We start from the raw sequence: 21,229 nt of genomic DNA on the forward strand, positions 1-21,229 counted from the left end.
GTTTTATCTTGTTCCTTCATCTGGTACAAAGTCTTTGCCTTTTCATTTTGTCTGTCTTTCTGTGAATGTGGTTTTCCTTCCACAGGCTGCAGAATTGTAGTTCTTCTTGCTTCTGCTGTCTGCCTTCTGGTGGATGAGGCTATCTAAGAGGCTTGTGGAAGTTTCCTGATGGGAGGGACTGGTGGTGGGTAGAGCTGGGTGTTGCTCTGGTGGGCAGAGCTCAGTAACACTTTAATCTGCTTGTCTACCGATGGGTGGGGCTGGGTTCCCTCCCTGTTGGTTGTTTGGCCTGAGGTGACCCAGCACTGGAGCCTACCTGGGTCTTTGGTGGGGCTAATGGCGGACTCTGGGAGGGCTCACGCCAACGAGTACTTCCCAGAACTTCTGCTGCCAGTGTCCTTGTCCCCACGTTGAACCACAGCCACCCCCCTGCCTCTGCAGGAGACCCTCCAACATTAGCAGGTAGGTCTGGTTCAGTCTCCAATGGGGTTGCTGCTCTTTCCCCTGGGTCCCGATGTGCACACTACTTTGTGTGTGCCCTCCAAGAGTGGAATCTCTGTTTCCCCCAGTCCGGTCGAAGTCCTGCAATCAAATCCCACTAGCCATCAAAGTCTGATTCTCTACGAATTCCTCCTCCCGTTGCCTGACCCCCAGGTTGGGAAGCCTGGCGTGGGGCTCAGAACCTTCACTGCAGTGGGTGGACTTCTGTGGTATGAGTGTTCTCCAGTTTGTGAGTCACCCACCTAGCAGTTATGGGATTTGATTTTATTGTGATTGCACCCCTCCTACCATCTCATTGTGGCTTCTCCTTTGTCTTTGGATGTGAGGTATCTTTTTTGGTGAGTTCCAGTGTCTTCCTGTCAATGATTGATCAGCAGTTAGTTGTGATTCCGGTGCTCTCGCAAGAGGGAGTGAGCGCATGTCCTTCTACTCCGCCATCTTGAACCAGTAATAATTTATATACCATAAAATTTATCCATTTTAAGTGTATGATTTGATGATTTTTAGTAAATGTGTAAAGTTTTACACCATCACCACAATCTAGTTTTGGAACATTTTCATAACCCTTTAAAAATATCTCTTGTGCCTATTTGCAATATATCCCCTCCTGTCCCCAGCTCCAGGAACCTTCTAATCTGTTTTCTGTACCTGAAGATTTGCCTTTTCCGAACTTTTCATATAAATAGAATCACAAAATGCGTTGTTTTCAGGATTCATCCATGTTGCACCATGTATCAATAATGTTCTTTTTTATGGCTGAACAGTATTTTATTGTATGGATATACCACATCTTGTTTACCCATTTATCTGTTGATGGACATTTGAATTGTTTCTGGTTTTTGGCTAGCATGAACAATGCTGTAATCAACACTTGCAGATAGGTCTTTGTTTTTATTTTTCTGCGTCACAGGGTAAATTTAAGTATTTAAGAGAAACTGCCAAATTACTGTAAAGTGAGAGCACCATTTTACATTTTTACCAGTACCATATGAGGGTTCTAGTTTCTCCATATCCTCCTAACACTGTGGTATGCGGGCCTCTCACCGTTGTGGCCTCTCCCGTTGTGGAGCACAGGCTCCGGACGCGCAGGCCCAGCGGCCTTGGCTCACGGGCCTAGCCGCTCCGCGGCATGTGGGATCTTCCTGGACCGGGCCACGAACCCATGTCCCCTGCATCGGCAGGCAGACTCCCAACCACTGCGCCACCAGAGAAGCCCCATTTATCTTTTTGATTATAGTTATTCTGATGGGTGTGAAATGGTGTCTCATTTGTTTTAATTTGTATTTCCCTAATGAGTAATGATTTTGAACATTTTTAATGTACCTAGACATTCATGTATCTCCTTTGGCTTATTTAGATCTTTTGCCTTGTTTTTTTAAGTGAGTTGTTTGTCTTATTGTTGAGTTATAAGAGTGCTGTATATATTTTGGATAGAGTCCTTTGTCTTTTTTTTTTTTTTTTTTCTTTTTGCGGTATGTGGGCCTCTCACTGTTGTGGCCTCTCCCGTTGCGGAGCACAGGCTCCGGATGCGCAGGCCCAGCGGCCATGGCTCACGGGCCCAGCCGCTCCGCGGCATATGGGATCCTCCCAGACCGGGGCACGAACCCGTATCCCCTGCATCGGCAGGCGGACTCTTAACCACTGCGCCACCAGGGAGGCCCCTGTTTGTCTTATTATTGAGTTTTAAGTGCTCTGTATATATTTTGAATAGAAGTCCTTTATCAGATATGTGATTTGCAAATATTTTCTCTCAATCTGTGGATTATCTTTTCATTTTCTTAATGGTGTCTTTTGAAGCACAAAAGTTTTTAATTTTGATGAAGTTATCAATTTTTTTGTGGATTATGCTTTTGGTGTTACATCTAAAAAATCTATGTCTATCCCAAGGTCATAAAAATTATTCTCCTGTGTTTTCTCCTAGAAGTTCTTTAGCTCTTATATTTAGATCTATGATTCATTTTGAGTTAAGGTTTTTGTATGTTAATGGTCTAAATTCATCTTTGTGTAAGTAGATATCCAGTTGGTTCTAGCACTGTTTGTTGAAAAGAGTATCATTTCTCCACTGAATTGTCTTGGCATCTTTTTCAGAAATCAGTTGACTATAAATTTAAGAGTTTATTTCAGGACTCTCAATTTTGTTCATTGATCTGTATGTCTAAACTGACCGTCTTGATTACTAAAGTTTTATAGTAAGTGTTGAAAACAAGAAGTGTTAGTCCTCCAACTTTGTTCTTCTTTTTAAAAATTGTTTGGCAATTCTGCATTCTTTGCATATTTTCATATCATTTCAGTATCAGTTTGTCAATTTCTGTCCCCCACCAAAACTCTTCCTTGGACTTTGATAGAGTTCACATTGAATCTTTAAATCAACTTGGGGAGATTTGCTGTCCTCTTCTAGTACACAGACATGGAATGTCTCCCTTTTCTTTTCTTTTTAAATTTATTGCTAAGTGAGTGGAAGAGTTTTTTAATTTCGAGTTTGGCTTCTTCATTGGTAGATAGAAATAAAATTGATTGGATGAAGGCAGTCAAAAGGCACATACTTCCAGTTATAAGATAAATAAGTACTAGGGATATAACGTACAACATGATAAATGTAGTTAACACTGCTGTATGTTATATACGAAGCTGTTAAGAGAGTAAATCCTAAGAGTTCTCATCACAAGGAAAAAGTTTTTTTCTGTTTTTTTAATTTTGTGTCTATATGAGATGATGGGTGTTCACTAAATTTACTGTGATAATCGTTTCATGATGTATGTAAGACAAATCATTATGCTGTATACCTTAAACTTATATAGTGCCATATATCAATTGTATCTCAGTAAAACTGTATGAAAAAGACTTAAAAAAAGACTTGCGTCGCCTGCATCTTTAATTGCTTTGCCAGTTTGAGCTGTAATTTTAGACATAATTTTTGCTACAAAGATTTAAAATATAAGAGCATTTTAACCACTCTAAAATTTAGAAATAGGAACTTGAGACAAATTAGATTTTTCTAATAGAAATGTTCTGAGCCTAAAGCCCTAAAGGAGAGTTAAGGAAACCAATTAACTTTAATTTAAATAATCATGTCTTAAGTAGTGAATGAACCAAGTTCTGTTGTTAAAGAACAACTGTATTAAATCCCTGAAAGGTTAGTTTCAAAATGGCATTAATGCAGTGGTTTCAGGTCTAACTAATGAAATAAATTTCTATTGGTCACTATAAAAAAATTATTTTTTAATTAAAAACATACAGTTGATTTTTGTATATTAATCTTGTAACCTGAAACCTTGCTGAATTCATTTATTAGTTCTAGTGGTAGGCTTTTTGTGTGTGCATATGTGGATTCCTTAAGGTCTTTTAAATATAGGAGCATGTCATCCATGAATAAAGAATAGTATTTTTTTTTCCTATCCAATCTGAATGCGTTTAACTTCTCCTTCTCTCTTATTATTAAAGGGCATATATGAAAAACCTATAGCTATCATAATTAATGACAAAAAACTGAATTACTTTCCACCTATAATTGGGAGTAAGACAATGATGTCGGCATTTATTACTTCTGTTCAGTATTGTTCTAGAGAGTCTAGCCAGCAAACTGTTAGTTCTCTTCTATTCCTAGATTGAGAATTTTTATCATGAATGAATGTTGGATTTTGTCAAAAGCTTTTTCTGCATCTACTGAGATGATCATGTGAGTTTTTTGTTCTTTTTTTCTAGTAATAAGATGTATTACATGAATTGACTTTCTGATGTTAAACAACCTTGTATTCCTAGGATAAAACCCATGTGGTCATGGTGTATAATCCTTTTTTATATATTGCTTGGTTAGGTTTACTAATATTTTGTTGAGTATATTTGCTTGTATATTCATGAGGGATATTGGTCTGTAATTTTCTTGTGATGTCTTTGTTTGGTATTGCTGTCAGGTAATAATGGCCTCATGGAATGAGTTGGGAAGTGTTCCCTCCTATTTTTGGAAGAGTTTTTGAAATATTAGTATTATTTCTTCTTTAAATATGTGGTAGAATTTACCAGTGAAGCCATTTCGGCTTGGACTTCTATTTGTGGGAAGATTTTAAATAATCGATTCAGTTTCTTTAGTTATTATATTGGTCTATTCAGAGTTTGTTTTTTCTTGAGTCAATTTTGGTAATTTGTGTCTTTCTGGGAATTTGTCCATTTCATCTAAATTATCTAATTTGGCATCAAGTTTTTTGTAGTATCCTTTATAATCTCTAATTTCTGTAGGAGTTGGTAGTGATGTATTAATTCCTGATTTTGGTAGTTTGTGTCATGTTCTTTTTTTCTTGTTGGTTTAGTTAAGGGATTGTCAATTTTGTTTATCTTTTGAATGACAACTTTTCCCTCTTCCATTGAATTCCACTCTAATCTTTATTTCCTTCATTTTTCTTGCTTTGAAGAATGCAAGTTTACTTTCAGTTTACTTTTCTTTTTATAGTTTCTGAATCTTACATTATTAATTTGAGTTGTTTCTTTTCTAATATGTGTGTTAAAAACTATTTCTTTCCCTCTAATCACACCTTTAATTGCATCCCATAAATTTTTATTTTTGTTTGTCTTTATTTTTATTCAGTTGAAAATATTTTAAAATTTCCGTTGTGGTTTCTTCTTTGACCCATGGATTATTTAGTAGCATGTTACCCAATTTCCAAATATTTCAAGATTTCCCAAATTTCTTTTTGTTGTTGATTCCTAATTTAATTCTGTTGTGTGCTTTGAACATATTTGGTATGATTTCAGTTCTTTAAATTTGTTGAGACTTGTTTTATGCTTGTTTTTGTATAGCCTGTGACCTAAGAATAGTTTCTAGATTATTAAAGAATTGTTAAGAAGAAGAAGAATACATGACAGATAGTATGTGGCCTGCAAAACCTAAGGTATTTGTATCCCACTTGGTCATGGTGTATAATCCTTTTTATATGTTGCTGGATTTGCCCATTTGGGTGGGCAGAAAAGGTTTGCCAACCCTTGGCAAAACATATAGTCTCTTTTAGACAATACTCCATGTGCCTTTGAAAAAATTGTATATTCTGATGTTGTAGGGTGTCATAGGATCTCTGGATTTCAGTTAGATGAAGCTGGTCAGTAGTGTTCAGATCTTCTGTATCCTTGCTTATTTTCTTTCTAATTGTTCTATCAATTATTGAGAGTGGGAGATTGAAGTTCCCAACTACTACTGTTGAATTATGTATTTCCACTTCTAGTTCTGTTCGTTTTTGCTTCTTGTACTTTGGGGGCTCTGTTGTGTACAATTCAGTAGCATTGAGTACATCCACATTATTCAGCAAACCATCACTCCTATCCATTTTCAGAACTTTTTCGTCATTTCAAATAGAACTCTGTACCTATTAAATAATGACTCCCCATTCTCCCTCACCTTACCCCCTTGGTAACTACCATTCTATAATTTACATTAGGATTCATTTTTTGTATTAACATTCTTTGGGTTATAACAAATGAATAATGACATGTAGCCATAATTATAGTATCATATAGAATAGTTTCACTGCCCTAAAAATCCTCTGTGCTCTGACTGTTCATCCCTCCCTCTCTCCTAACCCCTGGCAACCACTGATCTTTTTATTGTCTCCATAGTTTTGCCTTTTCCAGATGTCTTGTAATTGGAATCTTACAGTATGTAGCCTTTTCAGATTGGCTTCTTCACTTAGTAATATACATTTAAGTCCCCCACCAACCATGTCTTTTCATGGCTTGATAGCTCATTTCTTTTTAGTGTTGAATAATATTCCATTGTCTGGTGTATCACAGTTTATTTATCCATTCACCTATTGAAGGATATCTTGGTTGCTTTCAAGTTTTAGCAGTTATGAATAAAGCTTCTATAAACATCTCTCTGCAGTTTTTGTGTGGACATAAGTTTTTGACTCCTTTAGGTAAATACCAAGGAACACATTTGCTGGATTGTATGGTAAAAGTTTGTTTAGTTTTGTAAGAGGTCAACAGACTGTCTTCCAAAGTGGCTGTACCATTTTACATTCTCACCAGCAGTGAATGAGAGTTTCTGTTGCTCCTCATCTTCACCAGCATTTGGTGTTGTCAGTGCTTTGGATTTTGGTCATTGTAATGGTTGTGTAGTAGTGTCAATTTGCAATTTTAATTTGCATTTTCCTGATGACATGTAATGTGGAGCATCTTTTTATATGTTTATTTGCCATGTGTATATCTTCTTCAGTGAGGTGTCTGTTCATGTCTTTGACCAGTTTTTCTCATTACCTTGTTCATTTTCTTGTTGAGTTTTAAGAGTTCTTTGTATATTTTGTGTTAACAGTCCTTTACCAAATGTGTCTTTTGCAAATATATTCTCCCATTCTGTGGCTTATCTTCTCATTCTTTTGATGGTGCCTTGGTGTTGTATCTAAAAAGCCATCACCATATTCAAGGTCATCTAGATATTCTCCTCTGCTATCTTCTAGAGTTTTATAGTTTTGTATCATAGTTCTGCAATCCATTTTTGAGGTAATTTTCATGAATAGTGTAAGATACTGTGTCTAGATTCACTTTTTTGCCTGTGAATGTCAGTTGTTCTTATACCATTTGTTGGAAATACTATCTTTTATCTATTATTGGAGAAGTAACCAAGATCCTTCATCAAAGATCAGTTAACTATATTTATGTGGATCTATTTCTGGGCTCTCTGTTCTGTTCCTTTGATCTCTGTCCTTTTGCCAATACCACACTCTCTTGATTCCTATAGCTTTATAGTGAGTCTTTAAGTTGGATAGTGTTAAGTCTTCCAGTTTTGTTTTTCAATATTGTGTTGGCTGTTCTGGGTCTTTTCCCTCCTCATGTAAACTTTAGTATCAGTTTATCAATATCCACAAGATGATGTGTTGGGATTTTTATTGGGATTTCATTGACTCTGTAGATCATGTTGGGAAGAACTGACATCTTGAGAATATAGAGGCTTCCTATACATGAACATGGACTGTATCTCTATATAGTTTTTCTTTGAATTCTTTCTTTAGAGTTTCATAGTTTTGTCATATAGATTTTATATCTATTTTGTTTGGTTTTTACCTAAATATTCCATTTTTTGAGTGCTGATATAAATGGTAATGAATTTTTAATTTCAAATTCTACTTGTTCATTGCTGGTATAGGAAAGTGATTGACTTTAGTATATTAACCTTACATCTTGCAGCCTTGCTATAAGTGCTTATCAGTTCTGGGAGTGTTTCTGTCAGTCATTTCAGATTTTCTGCATAGACAATCTTGTCGTTTGTGAACAGACAGTTTTATGTCTTCCTTCTCAATCTGTATACCTTTTATTTCCTTTTCTTGTCTTAGTGCCTTAGCTAGGATTTCCAGTGTGTTGTTGTAAAGGAGTGGTGAGCACATCCTTGCCTTGTTACTGATCTTAGCAGAAAAGCTTCTAGTTTTTCACCATTAAGTATGACGTCAGCTGTAAGTTTTTTGTAAATGTTCTTTATCTCAAGTTGAAGAAGTTTCCCTCTATTCCTAGTTTGCTAAGAGCCTTACTTAGTTTTTTAGTTCAAATTTTTATTTAAAATAATTTTACAGATACTGGTATAGTTAAGTCTTTCAGTTTGCTGAAACAGAGGTTTGTCATCTCAAATTTAAACCTGGATTAGATTCTGCTAGAAAAATAACTTAAAATGTGATATTGCCTATCGGTGTATATGTATAATTTTGTAAATTGTTATGATCAAGGCATTTCTGATGTTTGTTTTTTGGAAACAAACATACAAACAGACTGAAAGTCAGGAAGGACAGTGAGACTTAAGTGAAATATCTGAAAATTTTCTTTTTCATATAGTGCTTGGGTTGGGTTAAAGGAAACACAGAGTCTGGAGTTTCTGATAATCATTAAACATTTTTTCTGTCTGGTTTGTTCACAGATGTTCAGCCTGTTGCCTATGAAGAGCCCAAACATTGGTGTTCAATTGTCTACTATGAATTAAACAATCGTGTTGGGGAAGCTTTTCATGCATCTTCTACTAGTGTGTTAGTAGATGGATTCACAGATCCTTCAAATAACAAAAGTAGATTCTGCTTGGGATTGTTGTCAAATGTTAATCGTAATTCAACAATTGAAAACACTAGGAGACATATTGGAAAAGGTAATTTTGTCATTTTCCTACATTCAGTTGAATTCAGTCATTTGTTGTGCTTGCTATGTAGTCTGCATTGTGTAAGGTTCTGGGGCATACAAAGAAGCTTAAGGCATGGTCCTGCCCTCAAGTTGGAGATGTTGAAGAATGTATCAAGTAAAGACAGACTTCTTTTCTTTATCCTACCTATTTTTTCTTCATAGTACTTAGGGTCTGAAATCATACTATTCTGTGTTTATTTTTTTAATTTTCAGTCTTTTTGACTGAAATACAAGCTATACAGAAATTTGCATTGTTCACAACAATATCTTCAGCAACTAGAACGCTGCCTGGCTCATAGTACATACACAAGAAATATTTGTAGAATATATGAATGCTAGTGAAGGATTAAAATTTTTAAATTATGATATTTGTGGAATATTTTGGGTTGATGACTTGAAAGAATTTCCATTATGTTGGAGGAGCGAGCAGGGTTACTGGTAGGAAATCCAGTTTGAATGACGTAAGTCTTCAGTGGCTTCACTGCCACTTCTCCCACCTTTTAAATTCAGGTAACAGAGTTTTATTTATAATTCATCCTACAAGATAGTTGCCACAGCAAACAAGGAACTTTTTACATTGCAGTGAAATGTCTCATGCATCAAGTGGTCAGAAAGGAAACCTCTCCCAGGTAGAGCTGTTTGCCTCTCTTTTAAGAAGTTTTGTTTTTACCACTTGCTACTTTTTGCTTCTTTGACTTGAGAAAGTCTTGGTCCAAATTAGGAAAGGTAAGGTAAATAACTTTAATTGTAATATGATTTCTTATAGAAGAGATTCAGAAAAATACTATGTCCAAAAATAAGTTGGAAAGAAAGTTTCCATTCTTTTTTGACTGAACTGTCAATTTGCCATGATTTTTTTAGGTAAAATGCCTCACTTCTATGCATTGATTTTTCATTCTGCAGTAGAATAATTTAAGAGAAATCTACTTGGTGAATTCTTAAATTCTAGAATCGTTTTCCTCTTTTTTCCCAGTATACAGTTCTAGGATCCTTTCTTCCACAGCTCATTTTTATTTGCCCAGAAGCAAAACATAGTTTTTAATGTCATAGCCTGAAACCAGTCTGTTACTCACATGTGTGTACTACAATGGTCTTTTTAGTACTACTTGCAGTAGAGAAAAGTTGGGAACAACTTCAGCTCTAGCTATATAATTTGAATTTTTAAATATTGAACATTCATATATTATTTATATATTTTTTAAATACCCAAAACATTTTTTTTAAAGGAAAGTAAAATACATCTGCCATTTAAAGGCTCTTCCTATGACCTGAAATTACATAGGTGACTTAGCTTTTTTTTTTTTAAATGCTGCAGACCTTTCCATTAGCAAAAAGAGTGCAAAACTTTTTGCCAAACAACTATTCATGATAGTTGATAACACTAAGAATTCCTTTGAAAGGACTCATCATAAGGTGCTTTTTGGGGATTTTTTTTTTTTGCCATTGCTTTCTTTCATAGAGATGATAAATGATTGTTGGAAAAGGGAAAAAAACCCCTGAGAACTGATAACCTAATATGCTGCCAACTTGAGGCTTAAGTCTTAGTTATTTGAGGATCATTTTAGATTTAGGCACATTAACCTCTTGATTATCTTTGGCAGCATAAGGCCATCTAGTGGTAGCTTCTGTCTGAAGACTTGCTATAGTGTAGTAGTTATTCTTGGTTGCACCTCATACAACTTCCTCGATTTCATTATACTGCTTTGTTAAGTTTACTCTTGTAATGCCTGTCTTTCTAAGGTGTTCATCTGTACTATGTTGGTGGAGAGGTGTATGCAGAGTGCCTCAGTGACAGCAGCATATTTGTACAGAGTAGGAACTGCAACTTTCATCATGGCTTTCATCCTACCACTGTCTGTAAGATTCCCAGCAGCTGCAGCCTCAAAATTTTTAACAATCAGGAGTTTGCCCAGCTTCTGGCTCAGTCTGTCAACCATGGATTTGAGGCAGTATATGAGCTCACCAAAATGTGTACCATTCGAATGAGTTTTGTCAAGGTGAGTGGGTTGTGACCTGTAGCTTAATTTGAGTCACTGTAAATATGTATATTATATGTCTGTAGGTTATAATTTTAAAAAGTCTTTGTTAACTGAAAGGTAGTAACTATTTTTACCTGATTTAATAGGTTTTTAAATAAAATTCTTGAATTTATAACTTAAACCACATGATTGGTCTAAGATTTTATTTTATAATCCAGACCTTATAAAGTGCTCAATATTGATATTGATATTGAATAGGGGCTGAGTTTATAAAAGAATTTCAGTTAAAGGCTAAATTGCTAGAAAGCATTTAATATTAAAATTGCTTTTTAAGTTCCTTAGCTTCAGCAGTTTCAATTATTATTAGATCCCATTAGGTTGACGTAAAGAATTCTTTACCATACTAATTATTTTCCTTGTTTTAAGCTTTGTTATTAAGGATTTGAAAAGTTCAAAGAACTTTTCAAATTTATCATTTGCTCTTGGCCTAATTTTATTGGTATTCCAAATGATGGTGCATAAGCAAAATTTAGAAAGAATTTTTGTGTTATATTTCATCAGCCTGTCCTGTACCTGCTTGTTCCTTAAGGATTTAGCCAAAGAAGAGCAATTGTCAAATGCTGTGTAGGTTTTTTTTCTTTTTGGCCCACAGCCACACAGCCCAGTATTTTCTTGCTATAGGCTTTGTTATAGGCCTGTTTATGCAGCAGTTTATCAATAGCCCTGAAGGCATTTCCCTTGCCTTATATAGAAACATGGCTTTTGCATATTCAATTTAGTCTCCCAATCCACCCTCATCACAGCTGCTTACTTTTCCTGGGCCAGGACTACTGTAAGCAGTAAAGCAGAGAGCTAGTTAAATTCTGGCAAATAGAAGTGAAAAATTCTGTTTTACTCTTTGGAGTTTTAGGCTGAAGTGATCCAGCTCAATTCAACCCAGTAATTTCTCATCTTAAAGGATAATGATATGTGACTGCCACTTTAATTACATTTGTATGCATTGATCAGATTTACAACGCCTTATCTGATGTTTAAAAAAAAAACCCGAAAATCAGAAACTTTTTGTTTACAAAATCTGATGTGAACTTACATGAGGCTATATTTGAGTTTTATTTATCCCATTAAGAGAGAATATAGCTCACTACAGAAATATTAATATTTTAATTATGAGGTATTGTACCATTATTAACTTCCTAAAAGTAAAAAAAAAAAAAAAAAAAGAATTCTGAAACATATCTTCATATCTTGCTCCAAGGGTTTCTATTAAGGGGTTATAAGTTATTATAATGATGCAGCTATTGTGTTGCTTTTAATTTCATGGTGAATGCTGAGATTGGTTTTGTGAGAGTTTTTCCTTTAGGTATGTCTGTATATCTCTACTGTTAAAGTTTATTTTTGTTAGTGTGTTGAAATCGGTTTCGACTGGTTGACAATTTAAAAAGTGGCTTGCCATGTTATCTGTTCATTTTCATAGGGCTGGGGAGCAGAATATCACCGGCAAGATGTTACCAGCACCCCATGTTGGATTGAGATTCATCTTCATGGGCCTCTTCAGTGGCTGGATAAAGTCCTCACTCAGATGGGCTCCCCTCTAAACCCCATTTCTTCTGTTTCATAGTGTAGAAGTATTCTTTTTCAGTTATATTATTAGTGGACTTGTTTTAATTTTAGGGAAAATTTCAGTACAGATACTGTGAGCTTACATGGAAAACACATATTACAGCTTATTTTTTTTCTACATAATTGTGACCAATACATTTGTTTTTGTGATGAATCAACATATGTTTGTATTCATGTTCATGTGATTAACTCTCAAAAGTGTTGTGAAAGATGCAGAGTGAGTATTGTGCCCCAGTTCAGAAGTTTGGCATTGATCTTAAACTGGAACATACTTTTGCCTTATTGTCCCAGCAATTTTTTTATTTGTTAAATTTTTTTGGAAAAGTAATACATCACATGATGAAAATTATAACGGTATAAGAAGGTGTTCAATGAGAGTCTTCCGTTCTATTCTTGATTCTCCAGAAGCTGTATTTTTACCAGTTTCTTAGTCCTACCAACTTTAAAAAAGTGTAATTCATTGTTTTATAAAAGCATATGGTAGGGGCTTAAAAGAAACTATAAAAAAAAAAGTCTTTTATTTGAAGGAACACTATGCACTGCTGTAACAGGTAGTGTTCAGTAAAAGCCAAGTGATAGTTTTCTAAGTGACATAAAATTTACATTCAATACAGCTAAATGTTTGTCAGTGTATTGTGACTTCACTCAATATTATCTTTTGTAAAATATTTCCTTTTTTAAAAAAACTTACTGCAAACAATGGATCTCCAGTATATGTCATTTAGTCAAATCTGTCATAAGTACTACTTTATAGATAGTGACAGTGCATGCACGGCCTTGTTCAGTTATGTTTGCTGCTTTTGGCCAATGTTGCAAGAACTCTACTTTTGACATGCATTAATCTTTTATTTTGCACTTTGATGGGTGACAGTTTTTAGAGTAACCTTTTGTGAAACACACTCAAGTGACTTGGACTTACATGTTCATCCTTGCTTCCTTGGTACCCCTTTTGTATTAAACACTGCAATTTATAGATTACAGTTATAGGAAGTTATGCTTTTTCTAGCTTTTGTTGTATTTTCAACCTAGATTATAAGACTGTTATTCTGCAGCTCCAATTGAAGGTGCCTTTTTAATTCCCTGCAGGATGATATTAATGTTGGAAAATCATGTACTTCATCCCATTGCTCTTACTTGCGTCTGTTTCCCCATGCAAGGACCTGTGTCCTGTAGCCATAGGAGCCTCTTCAGTCTGGCCCCAAGGATGAGGCCACCTGTCTGATGCTTAAATGAATTGAGCTAGCTGATTTGAAAACATTCACATATCAAAGAACACAGACTATTCTCTCAGTTACCATGGGTGTTCTTTTTCCATTTTTTTTTAGCACCTATGTGGATACCAGACTCCACAATCCTCAGAAAGGAAAGACATGAAAACTCTAAAATATTCATTTAATCAGTCATGCTTAAGGCCTTTGAGTAAAGGACTCTTAACCTCTTTTTCTAGGGAGCAGTCAGATGGACACTTAGTTATGGCATGAAGAACAAATACATTATTTTGGAAAAAAAAAATCACCTAACTTACCTATTAGAAGAAGCTTATTTTCCAGTGCCTTTTAAAAATATGTGGAGCCATGTCAGTCTTCTGTTTAAAATGTTAGTTTCATTTGACTTTCTACTTTGCCCTTTATGCTCTTATGAGGAAAAAAAATGCATTTTTTGAGGAAAGGAGAATGCAGTTCCTTTTGTTTTCCATAACATTATTTATTGCTTTTATAAAGTGCAGCCAATGGATGGTTTTAGTTCTCTCAGATGAAGTGCCATATGTGTTTCAGCTCACAGTCCTTTGCTAAGTAAAAGGAAACTTTCTGACAGTCACCTGAGCCTTAAACGTAAGTTTTACATGACATGCATTCTCAATCTTCCAGAATTGTGTCAGCCACACGAAAGAGGTTTATTTGCTTAGTGATAGGACTTAGCTATTTACATCATTCTTCTTAGCAGGCTCATGGCACAATCTTTGGAACAAATTTGTAGAATAACTACCTAGGTTGACTGGCAGATACATGTAATCAACTTCAGTGAGCTTGAACTGGTGGAAACTATTGAATTGTTTTATTGATGCTTACAACTGAGTTAATTAAAAATTGTTTTTATTCATGTAACAGCCTTTAGAGTTAGCAAGATTTTATGTGATTGGCTTTTTCTGTGTTTTCTCTAAGGAGCTGTGTCTCGAATGACAGTACTGAAGCTATTAACTGGTAAGAGTTTCATGTAGAAGTATAATTAAGCCTGTTGTATTTCCTAAAAGTTGTTAACTCCACATCCCTGGGTTTTATATGAAAACTTCATTCAATCCAGCTGGTCCTATAATTCCTGAGGATGCTCAGTACAGGAATGGATGGGAAATAAAAATTAGCCAGTGAGATTAAAAAAACTAAGTAAAATTCTACCAATGAAAAAAGCACCTCTGAAAGAAACCATTTCATAAAATTACAGTTTTAAGCTTTTATTTAATCTCCAGAATGGTTTATAGTCAAATTTATGAAAACATTATCAAAACCAGAATAATCACATTTTATAGCATGTACAACATTTAAATAAATATATGCCAGCTGAAAAGACAGAGTCTGGGAATAATAAAATTACAACCAGTTCGGTAAATGCAAAAAGAGGAATAGAATCAAAATTAATCTCAGTAATGTATTAAAGCAACAAAAAGATACTGACTGGAAAAAAATAATTTAAGAGGTGCATTTGACTAATATCTCTACATAATTACCTGGCTTATGTTATGGAATATAAACTAGTAGGCATGTTACTGATCTACTGAAATGAACGTTTTTTCTTTAGAGAAAATTTAAGGAAGACATCAATCTAAATGTCAAATATAAATATCAGACTATAAATCACTTTTTACATTTTCTTGTTATATAAGTAAACTATCAATATGATAATAGAATTGTCTGGGTTTCTGAGGTGAAATCCACAGTAAGATTACTGTCAATAGGTAGTTCAATAAGTTATACTTAATAGTATGGAAAGAGGGTGTAGCTATTTTATACTTTTCATAACATTTGAGAGTAAGACATTCTTTTAGGATGTAAAATGATCAGTAAGTATTCAGATCTGAAATCTATTGTTAAGATAAGGACTGGGGCTCACATTATATAACCTTCAGTATTATCTTAGAGTACCTGTGGGAAACAGTTCCCCTGTAATAGTGTTCTTTTAAAGGAGAAAGTTTATACAAAAATGAAATCATGCCAGTAGCAGAGAAACTCTAAATTCAAGTTTGATAGTACCTGTTTAAGTGTTGTATTTCTATTACAGAGAGCATCTAATATACCATTTTAGTTCCATTTCTTTATACTTTTTCTAGTTGCTTGCTTAATATTACTTTGGATCATTATCATTCTCCTACTTAAAATATATTAATATCTTTTATACTTTCTGAAGAAGGAAAAATCTTTTGATAATTATTAAATTCAGCTTCCAATGATGATTTAAATTTTGGACCTATTAACTTTTAAGAGGCTCAGAGCTCTTCCTTGTCTTATTGGTTAAATCCTTACTTAATCTCTCTGGTAGGAATTATGAATGTGTGTCCTCATTATACCCATCAGCTAGATAAGCAAGAATCTTTTAAGGTAGTAGATAGCCTGCTGGTTTTAGAAGTGTTTGGTGATTTTTATTGGCAGGAGTTTTCCTAAGTATTGGTTTATGGGCATCTCCTCAGATATTCAGTAGCGCAGCTTTCTGGGTGGTAATCTCAGGTTTGATGCCTGTTTCAACCCCTGGAGAGTAGCATTTTCCTCATTAAAAGAGGTGGGACTGGGGAGGTTTACTTCTCACAGAAGATGCATGTATAGAGAGAGAATTTGAGGCATTTCTGCTATGTAAACAATTCTGTTCAATACCTGCCAAACAGAAATTTAGCTAGTTCTTTGTAATTCACTGGATTGAAGTTTAGCATGTCCTAATTACAAGAGGTAAGAGTATTTGTCAAGCCTTTGTTATATTGGATTTTTCATAATAGAAACTTCTTTTCTAAAACGCAGTTACTATGATTGAGGTGTTACCCTAAAATTGGATGATTTACAAAAACCAATGAGAAGGATTTTACATAGCAAATTTTTTAAAAAATAAGAGCTTATGCTGTAATATTTGCTGGTAGCAGTTGCTGTAAAACACGTCGTGAGTTGTTTTGTTGAAAAGATCTAGTCTCAGAGCAGGATTCTTCTGTTATTTATGACAGAGTGAAAAAGGTTTGTGTGGTTCTCGTCCAAATAATTCAGTTCTTAAAATTCCTAAATTTGTCATAAACCATTGTCCTTTAAGGATTTATTTGAAGATAACTGTTTTTTAAAAGTTTGAAATTTTGTGTAGAGGTAGATTTTTTTTTTTTTTTACCGCATTGATAGGTAGTGCCTTCTTAATACTAGCTGGTGTTAGCTATAACAAAACTCCAGTGAGGCCAAACAATCCCAAGTAAAGAAGAAATCTTTTAGAGTCAGATTTTCCCTTCTAATACCATTGGAGATGATGTTGCTTTGATTTATTCATAAAGTATTTTAACTGTAGGGACTCTTGGAGATAATAGTTGGGCAAGTGCTTTTTTTTCAACGTGGTTGGTTAAAGTTGCATTTTGAAAATCACCTATGTTAAAATTGGGTAGGACTGTAATCATGAAAACTGGGTATTTGTATGTAATCCTGCCCATGTTCTCTTAAAAAGATATTTCATATGCAGATGATAAAGACCAAATCACTGGCTGCACTCTAGGTCTGCTTCTTACTTGTACTTGTTCTCCTTCTGTTTATGTTGTAGAAAATGAAATTCTAGCAACATGCTTCAATTCTGTTATCTTTTTGATACTTATAAAAATGTATTAGGTTTTACTATATTGTGCTTCTCAAAGCCATAACTCTTAAGAACTTTGTTTTTGGATATTGTTTGCTAATACTTTATTTTAATAAATCTCAAAATCTGGTTAATGTGTGTTTTTGTTTGTTTTGGGGGCTATTCTTTTTTGATTTAACATGTTCCGTTGAGTGAATTTATAAAAAAGGATGAGATTATCAGTTGCTGTGACCGGCTGTGTTATCTGTTTGTGCACTAGCAATAGAAATTGAATATACTAGGCCTTTCCACTAGCATGAGGTTTGCTCAGAAGGATCAGTATGTTTCTATTCTGTTTATAAGAGAGTTGATGTGTTTTTCTTTGTTAGTTTAGTTTTGTTTTGAAAAAGGATTTGAATCTAGAGTCTGGGGTTTTTTAGTTTAACCACTAATTTCCCTTCCCTAGCTCTTTCTAAAATTAGAGGCCTTGACCAGATGATTGAGAGATAGAATAGTTGCTGGCAGAGCTGGCTTTGGAATCTGCTTGCCTGCATTTGAGTCCTGGACCTCAGAGCTTCCTTAACTCTGTGCCCTTAGGCTTAACCACTCTGTGCCTCAGTTTCCTGATCTGTAAAGTAAAAGTCTACTTGTAGGATTTGGGGGAAGATTAAATAAAGTAATACAAATATAGTACTTAGTGCCTGCCACATCAGAACTCTTTTGTTATTATTATTATCATAACCATCATCTCTTACATTTCTGCTACTTCTTTGAATCAGAGGAATTATTTCTGATGCTACTTGACCTTAGTAGATTAATCCTTGATTACCCACTTTGCGAATTAGCCTTGTTTTTCTTAATTTTCTCCTTTTAAAAGAAGTTCAAAATCACAGATTAGTTTTGTCATCCCCACCAAGTGCCTGCCTACTTTTACCACCTTCTGTGTTGTATATACAAGAAATACAAACTTATTCTAATTAGAAGGGGATGGTGAAAATCCATGTGTCCCCACTAGAAAAACCCAAACTAAATATTTTAACCTGAAAGAATAAATATAAAAGCTCTTATTATTCTCTTTAGAAAAAAGGCATCATCAAAAGAATCCGTATCTGCAAATCAGTTTCTTCTTATGCTTTTTTTTTTTATTTCAAGTGTAAGGCGTTTAGTAGCAACTTCACTGTTTTAGAAGCATACTTTAAAAACATTTGTTCTGGCAAAAGATATCAGTGAACAGTGAGAGGTGGTGTTGGCTTCTCTCAGATTTAAGATAATTAGTTTTCAAATTGCCATAACCAAAACAGTTCAGGTGACAGGGATCAATTGTGACATCTGCTTCAATTTTCTTTTAGACACGAGAACTCAATGGCTAATGCTATTCCATATTACAGCAGTTTTGATGCAATTCATATTTTATAAATATTTATAAGAAGGCTATCAGTGGGCTATAAGAAAGTATTTCCCCCCCATTTAACATTTTAAATATTACTGTGTTTTTTGTTGTTGAATTTGTAAGCCTATTTTAATAAACTGACTTTTGTAAAAAAAAAAAAAAAAAAAGTCCTGTGTTCTTATGGTCTAAATCACTTTTTGTGGTTGTATTTTAAAGGGGCTATAGGGAAAATATAAAGAAGAGTTTTTGGCACCTTGCTTAACTATCTCCATCTTAAAGTATGTTGCATGGGGGTGGAAGGAGGATTTAGGTTGGTGGTTAAGATTATTATCAATATTGTTTCAAGTGGATGTGTGTATAGTTGCTGTGAGGGGTGTTTCGTGAGGCAGTTTTTTGATGTTTGGGATGGATTTTGAAAGCCTTATACTTTTTCTTAATCTCTTACCCCTTTCCTGTCACCTTTTATTTCATTTTAAATAATAGTTTTATCTGAGATAAATGCTGAGAATTTTAATAGTACAGAAAAGTATGAACTAAAAATCCCAAACCAATAGTGAACCACTAAACATCTGTGCATGTATCCTTCTAAACTATTCATGTAGTCATTCTACATCAGTCCTTTCCTTTCTTTGACAAGAATTTAGCTGATTATGGGTGAAACTATAGCTCCTTTTTTGAAAGGGTTCTAAGAGAAATTGGTTTGGTTCCAAAGTGTTTCTTGAATTCTGTATCCCCAAGAGAACATTGTCCCGTGAGCTGTCTCTTATTTTGTTGAATGGCAGACCTTTCCCAAACATATTACATCAAGCTTAGCTCTTCAGATATTTTAATGAGACTGCTGAAGTGACAGGAGAAGCCAATTGGGATTAATCTGGGAAGGCTTTCAGAAAGAAGGAAAATAAGACTTTGGAAAAGAAGGAGAAAGAAAAAAAAGTTTTTCATTCTCCATAGCATTTATCACCATCCAACATCCTGCCTGTCTTATTTCTTTACCCTGTTTATAGACTGTGTCATCTCATGGGAATGTAAGCTGTGGCCAGATATGTGTTCCCACTGCCAGAACAGTTTTTGATATATTGTAAGCAGTCGAATATTTGTTGAATGAATGAGAGTACTAAAACCAGATATGATTTTTTATACTAGAATTTAGCTTTAAATTATGTAATAAGACAATACTTAATTGAATGGATTGGAGCTCAGTACTTTATTAGATCTCTTTATTACCCACCTCATAGGAGAAGAAAGGGGGAAACTCAACTAAGAACATTCATATTTATTCTTTTTTTTTTTTTTTTTTTTTTTTTGCGGTACCCGGGCCTCTCACTGCTGTGGCCTCTCCCGTTGCGGAGCACAGGCTCCGGACGCGCAGGCTCAGTGGCCATGGCTCACGGGCCCAGCCGCTCCGCGGCATGTGGGATCTTCCCGGACCGGGGCACGAGCCCATGTCCCCTGCATCGGCAGGCGGACTCCCAACCACTGCGCCACCAGGGAAGCCCCATATTTATTCTTTCTCTTTGAGCTTTTGGACCTTTGCCCCAAAGTTATCAGGCTCCTGGATTGTTGCTTAGAGAACCTACAAAATTAACAGGCAACTTGGAGCTTTAACCTGTTGACATTTAATATTTTCCCAGAGAATCGAAAGGGCACAGTTTCCTTGATGTATTTGACAAGAGAAAATAACAACAACAACAAAAAAAGTGTGCTTTTTTAGTTCATAGCTTACAGGGGCAGGGGCGGCTGTGTTAAGAACCCTGTAGTTTGATTTTAATGCCCTGGTTTAGATTCCATAATATCACCCGCAACTGTTGTGCCTGAGGGTCAGGCCTTTAATTGCATTCAGGTGGGGCACCCTACGCAGTGCCTTTGAGAAACAGAACAGTGACCTGTGTTTGTACTTCAGAATAAAAGCTTAATTTTGCTGAAGAGAGTGCGTGTGTGATTGTGGGGGGAGAAGAAGCAGAAGAGGGTTTGAAGGGCTATGCAGACATTAGTTAAGATTAATGGTAAACATCCCTTGATTGTCTTTTCTTTACATAAAATTCTGTGAATTTTACAGAATTTGTTCAGGCCAAGTTAGTGATGGCAGTGAAGGTGAAGATGATGAATGCAAGCACAAACTCGTTACGTATGAACAGGGAGCCTGCAAAGATCTTCATATGAAAAGAAGGGTGCTGTCCTTTTACTGTCTGTTTAATAAACTGCTAGACATTTACCATACCCATTTTCTCTCCTTAATCGTTGAACACCTCTGTCCGTTGAACACCTCTGTCCAGCTGCATACCACGTTTCCCAGCCTCCCTTTCAGCTGTGGCCGGTCATGCGACTAAGCTTTGACCATTGGCATAATAGCAGAAATGATACCTGTCATTTTGGCATAATGCTCCACAGAGGAACCCTCTTGCTTTTTTCCCCTTCCCTATGGCTAGAATGCAGATAGGATGGCAGGAACTAGAGTAGCCACCTCAAAGTGGACACGGGAGCCAAGGAACGAGGGTGACAGAGTTGTGCTACTCTTGGAAGGTTATGTGGAAAAGAAACTTGGAGGTGGGGAGTGCTCTTTGTTGTAACAGTCAGGCTGTAACCTGGTGAGTCCTTGCTTCTTCACTTACTCTCACCAGAGAGTAAGCACTTGCGTGCTTACTGCAAGTCAGGCTTCAGGCTCGGCAGCAGAGCTGTCGCAGGGAATCATTCCTGTCCTCATGAAAAGCGAAGCTATAACATAGTTTAGTGGTTTCAGTCTCTATCTAGTTAGGGTTAGTTGATCAGTTTTGGAGGGTGGAGAAGGGGCAGAAATGGAGAATCAAGGAGACTTTAAAAA

General features: G+C 35.4%; 1 protein-coding gene across 2 annotated transcripts in view; it reads left to right on the plus strand.

The window, feature by feature from the left end:
- Positions 1–18,509, plus strand: part of SMAD5 (SMAD family member 5) — a 67,579-nt gene extending 49,070 nt beyond the window's left edge. For both annotated transcript variants that reach the window (XM_060093390.1, XM_060093389.1), the window contains 3 exons: positions 8,387–8,608; positions 10,381–10,637; positions 12,094–18,509. In XM_060093390.1, the coding sequence (XP_059949373.1) occupies positions 8,387–8,608; positions 10,381–10,637; positions 12,094–12,237 (623 nt within the window). In that variant the 3' untranslated portion in view covers positions 12,238–18,509. The remainder of the gene's footprint in view (positions 1–8,386; positions 8,609–10,380; positions 10,638–12,093) is intronic.
- The last annotated feature ends 2,720 nt before the right edge of the window (positions 18,510–21,229 follow it).

The sequence above is a fragment of the Mesoplodon densirostris genome, chromosome 3, assembly GCF_025265405.1.
Source record: "Mesoplodon densirostris isolate mMesDen1 chromosome 3, mMesDen1 primary haplotype, whole genome shotgun sequence".
NCBI classification, from domain to species: domain Eukaryota; kingdom Metazoa; phylum Chordata; class Mammalia; order Artiodactyla; family Ziphiidae; genus Mesoplodon; species Mesoplodon densirostris.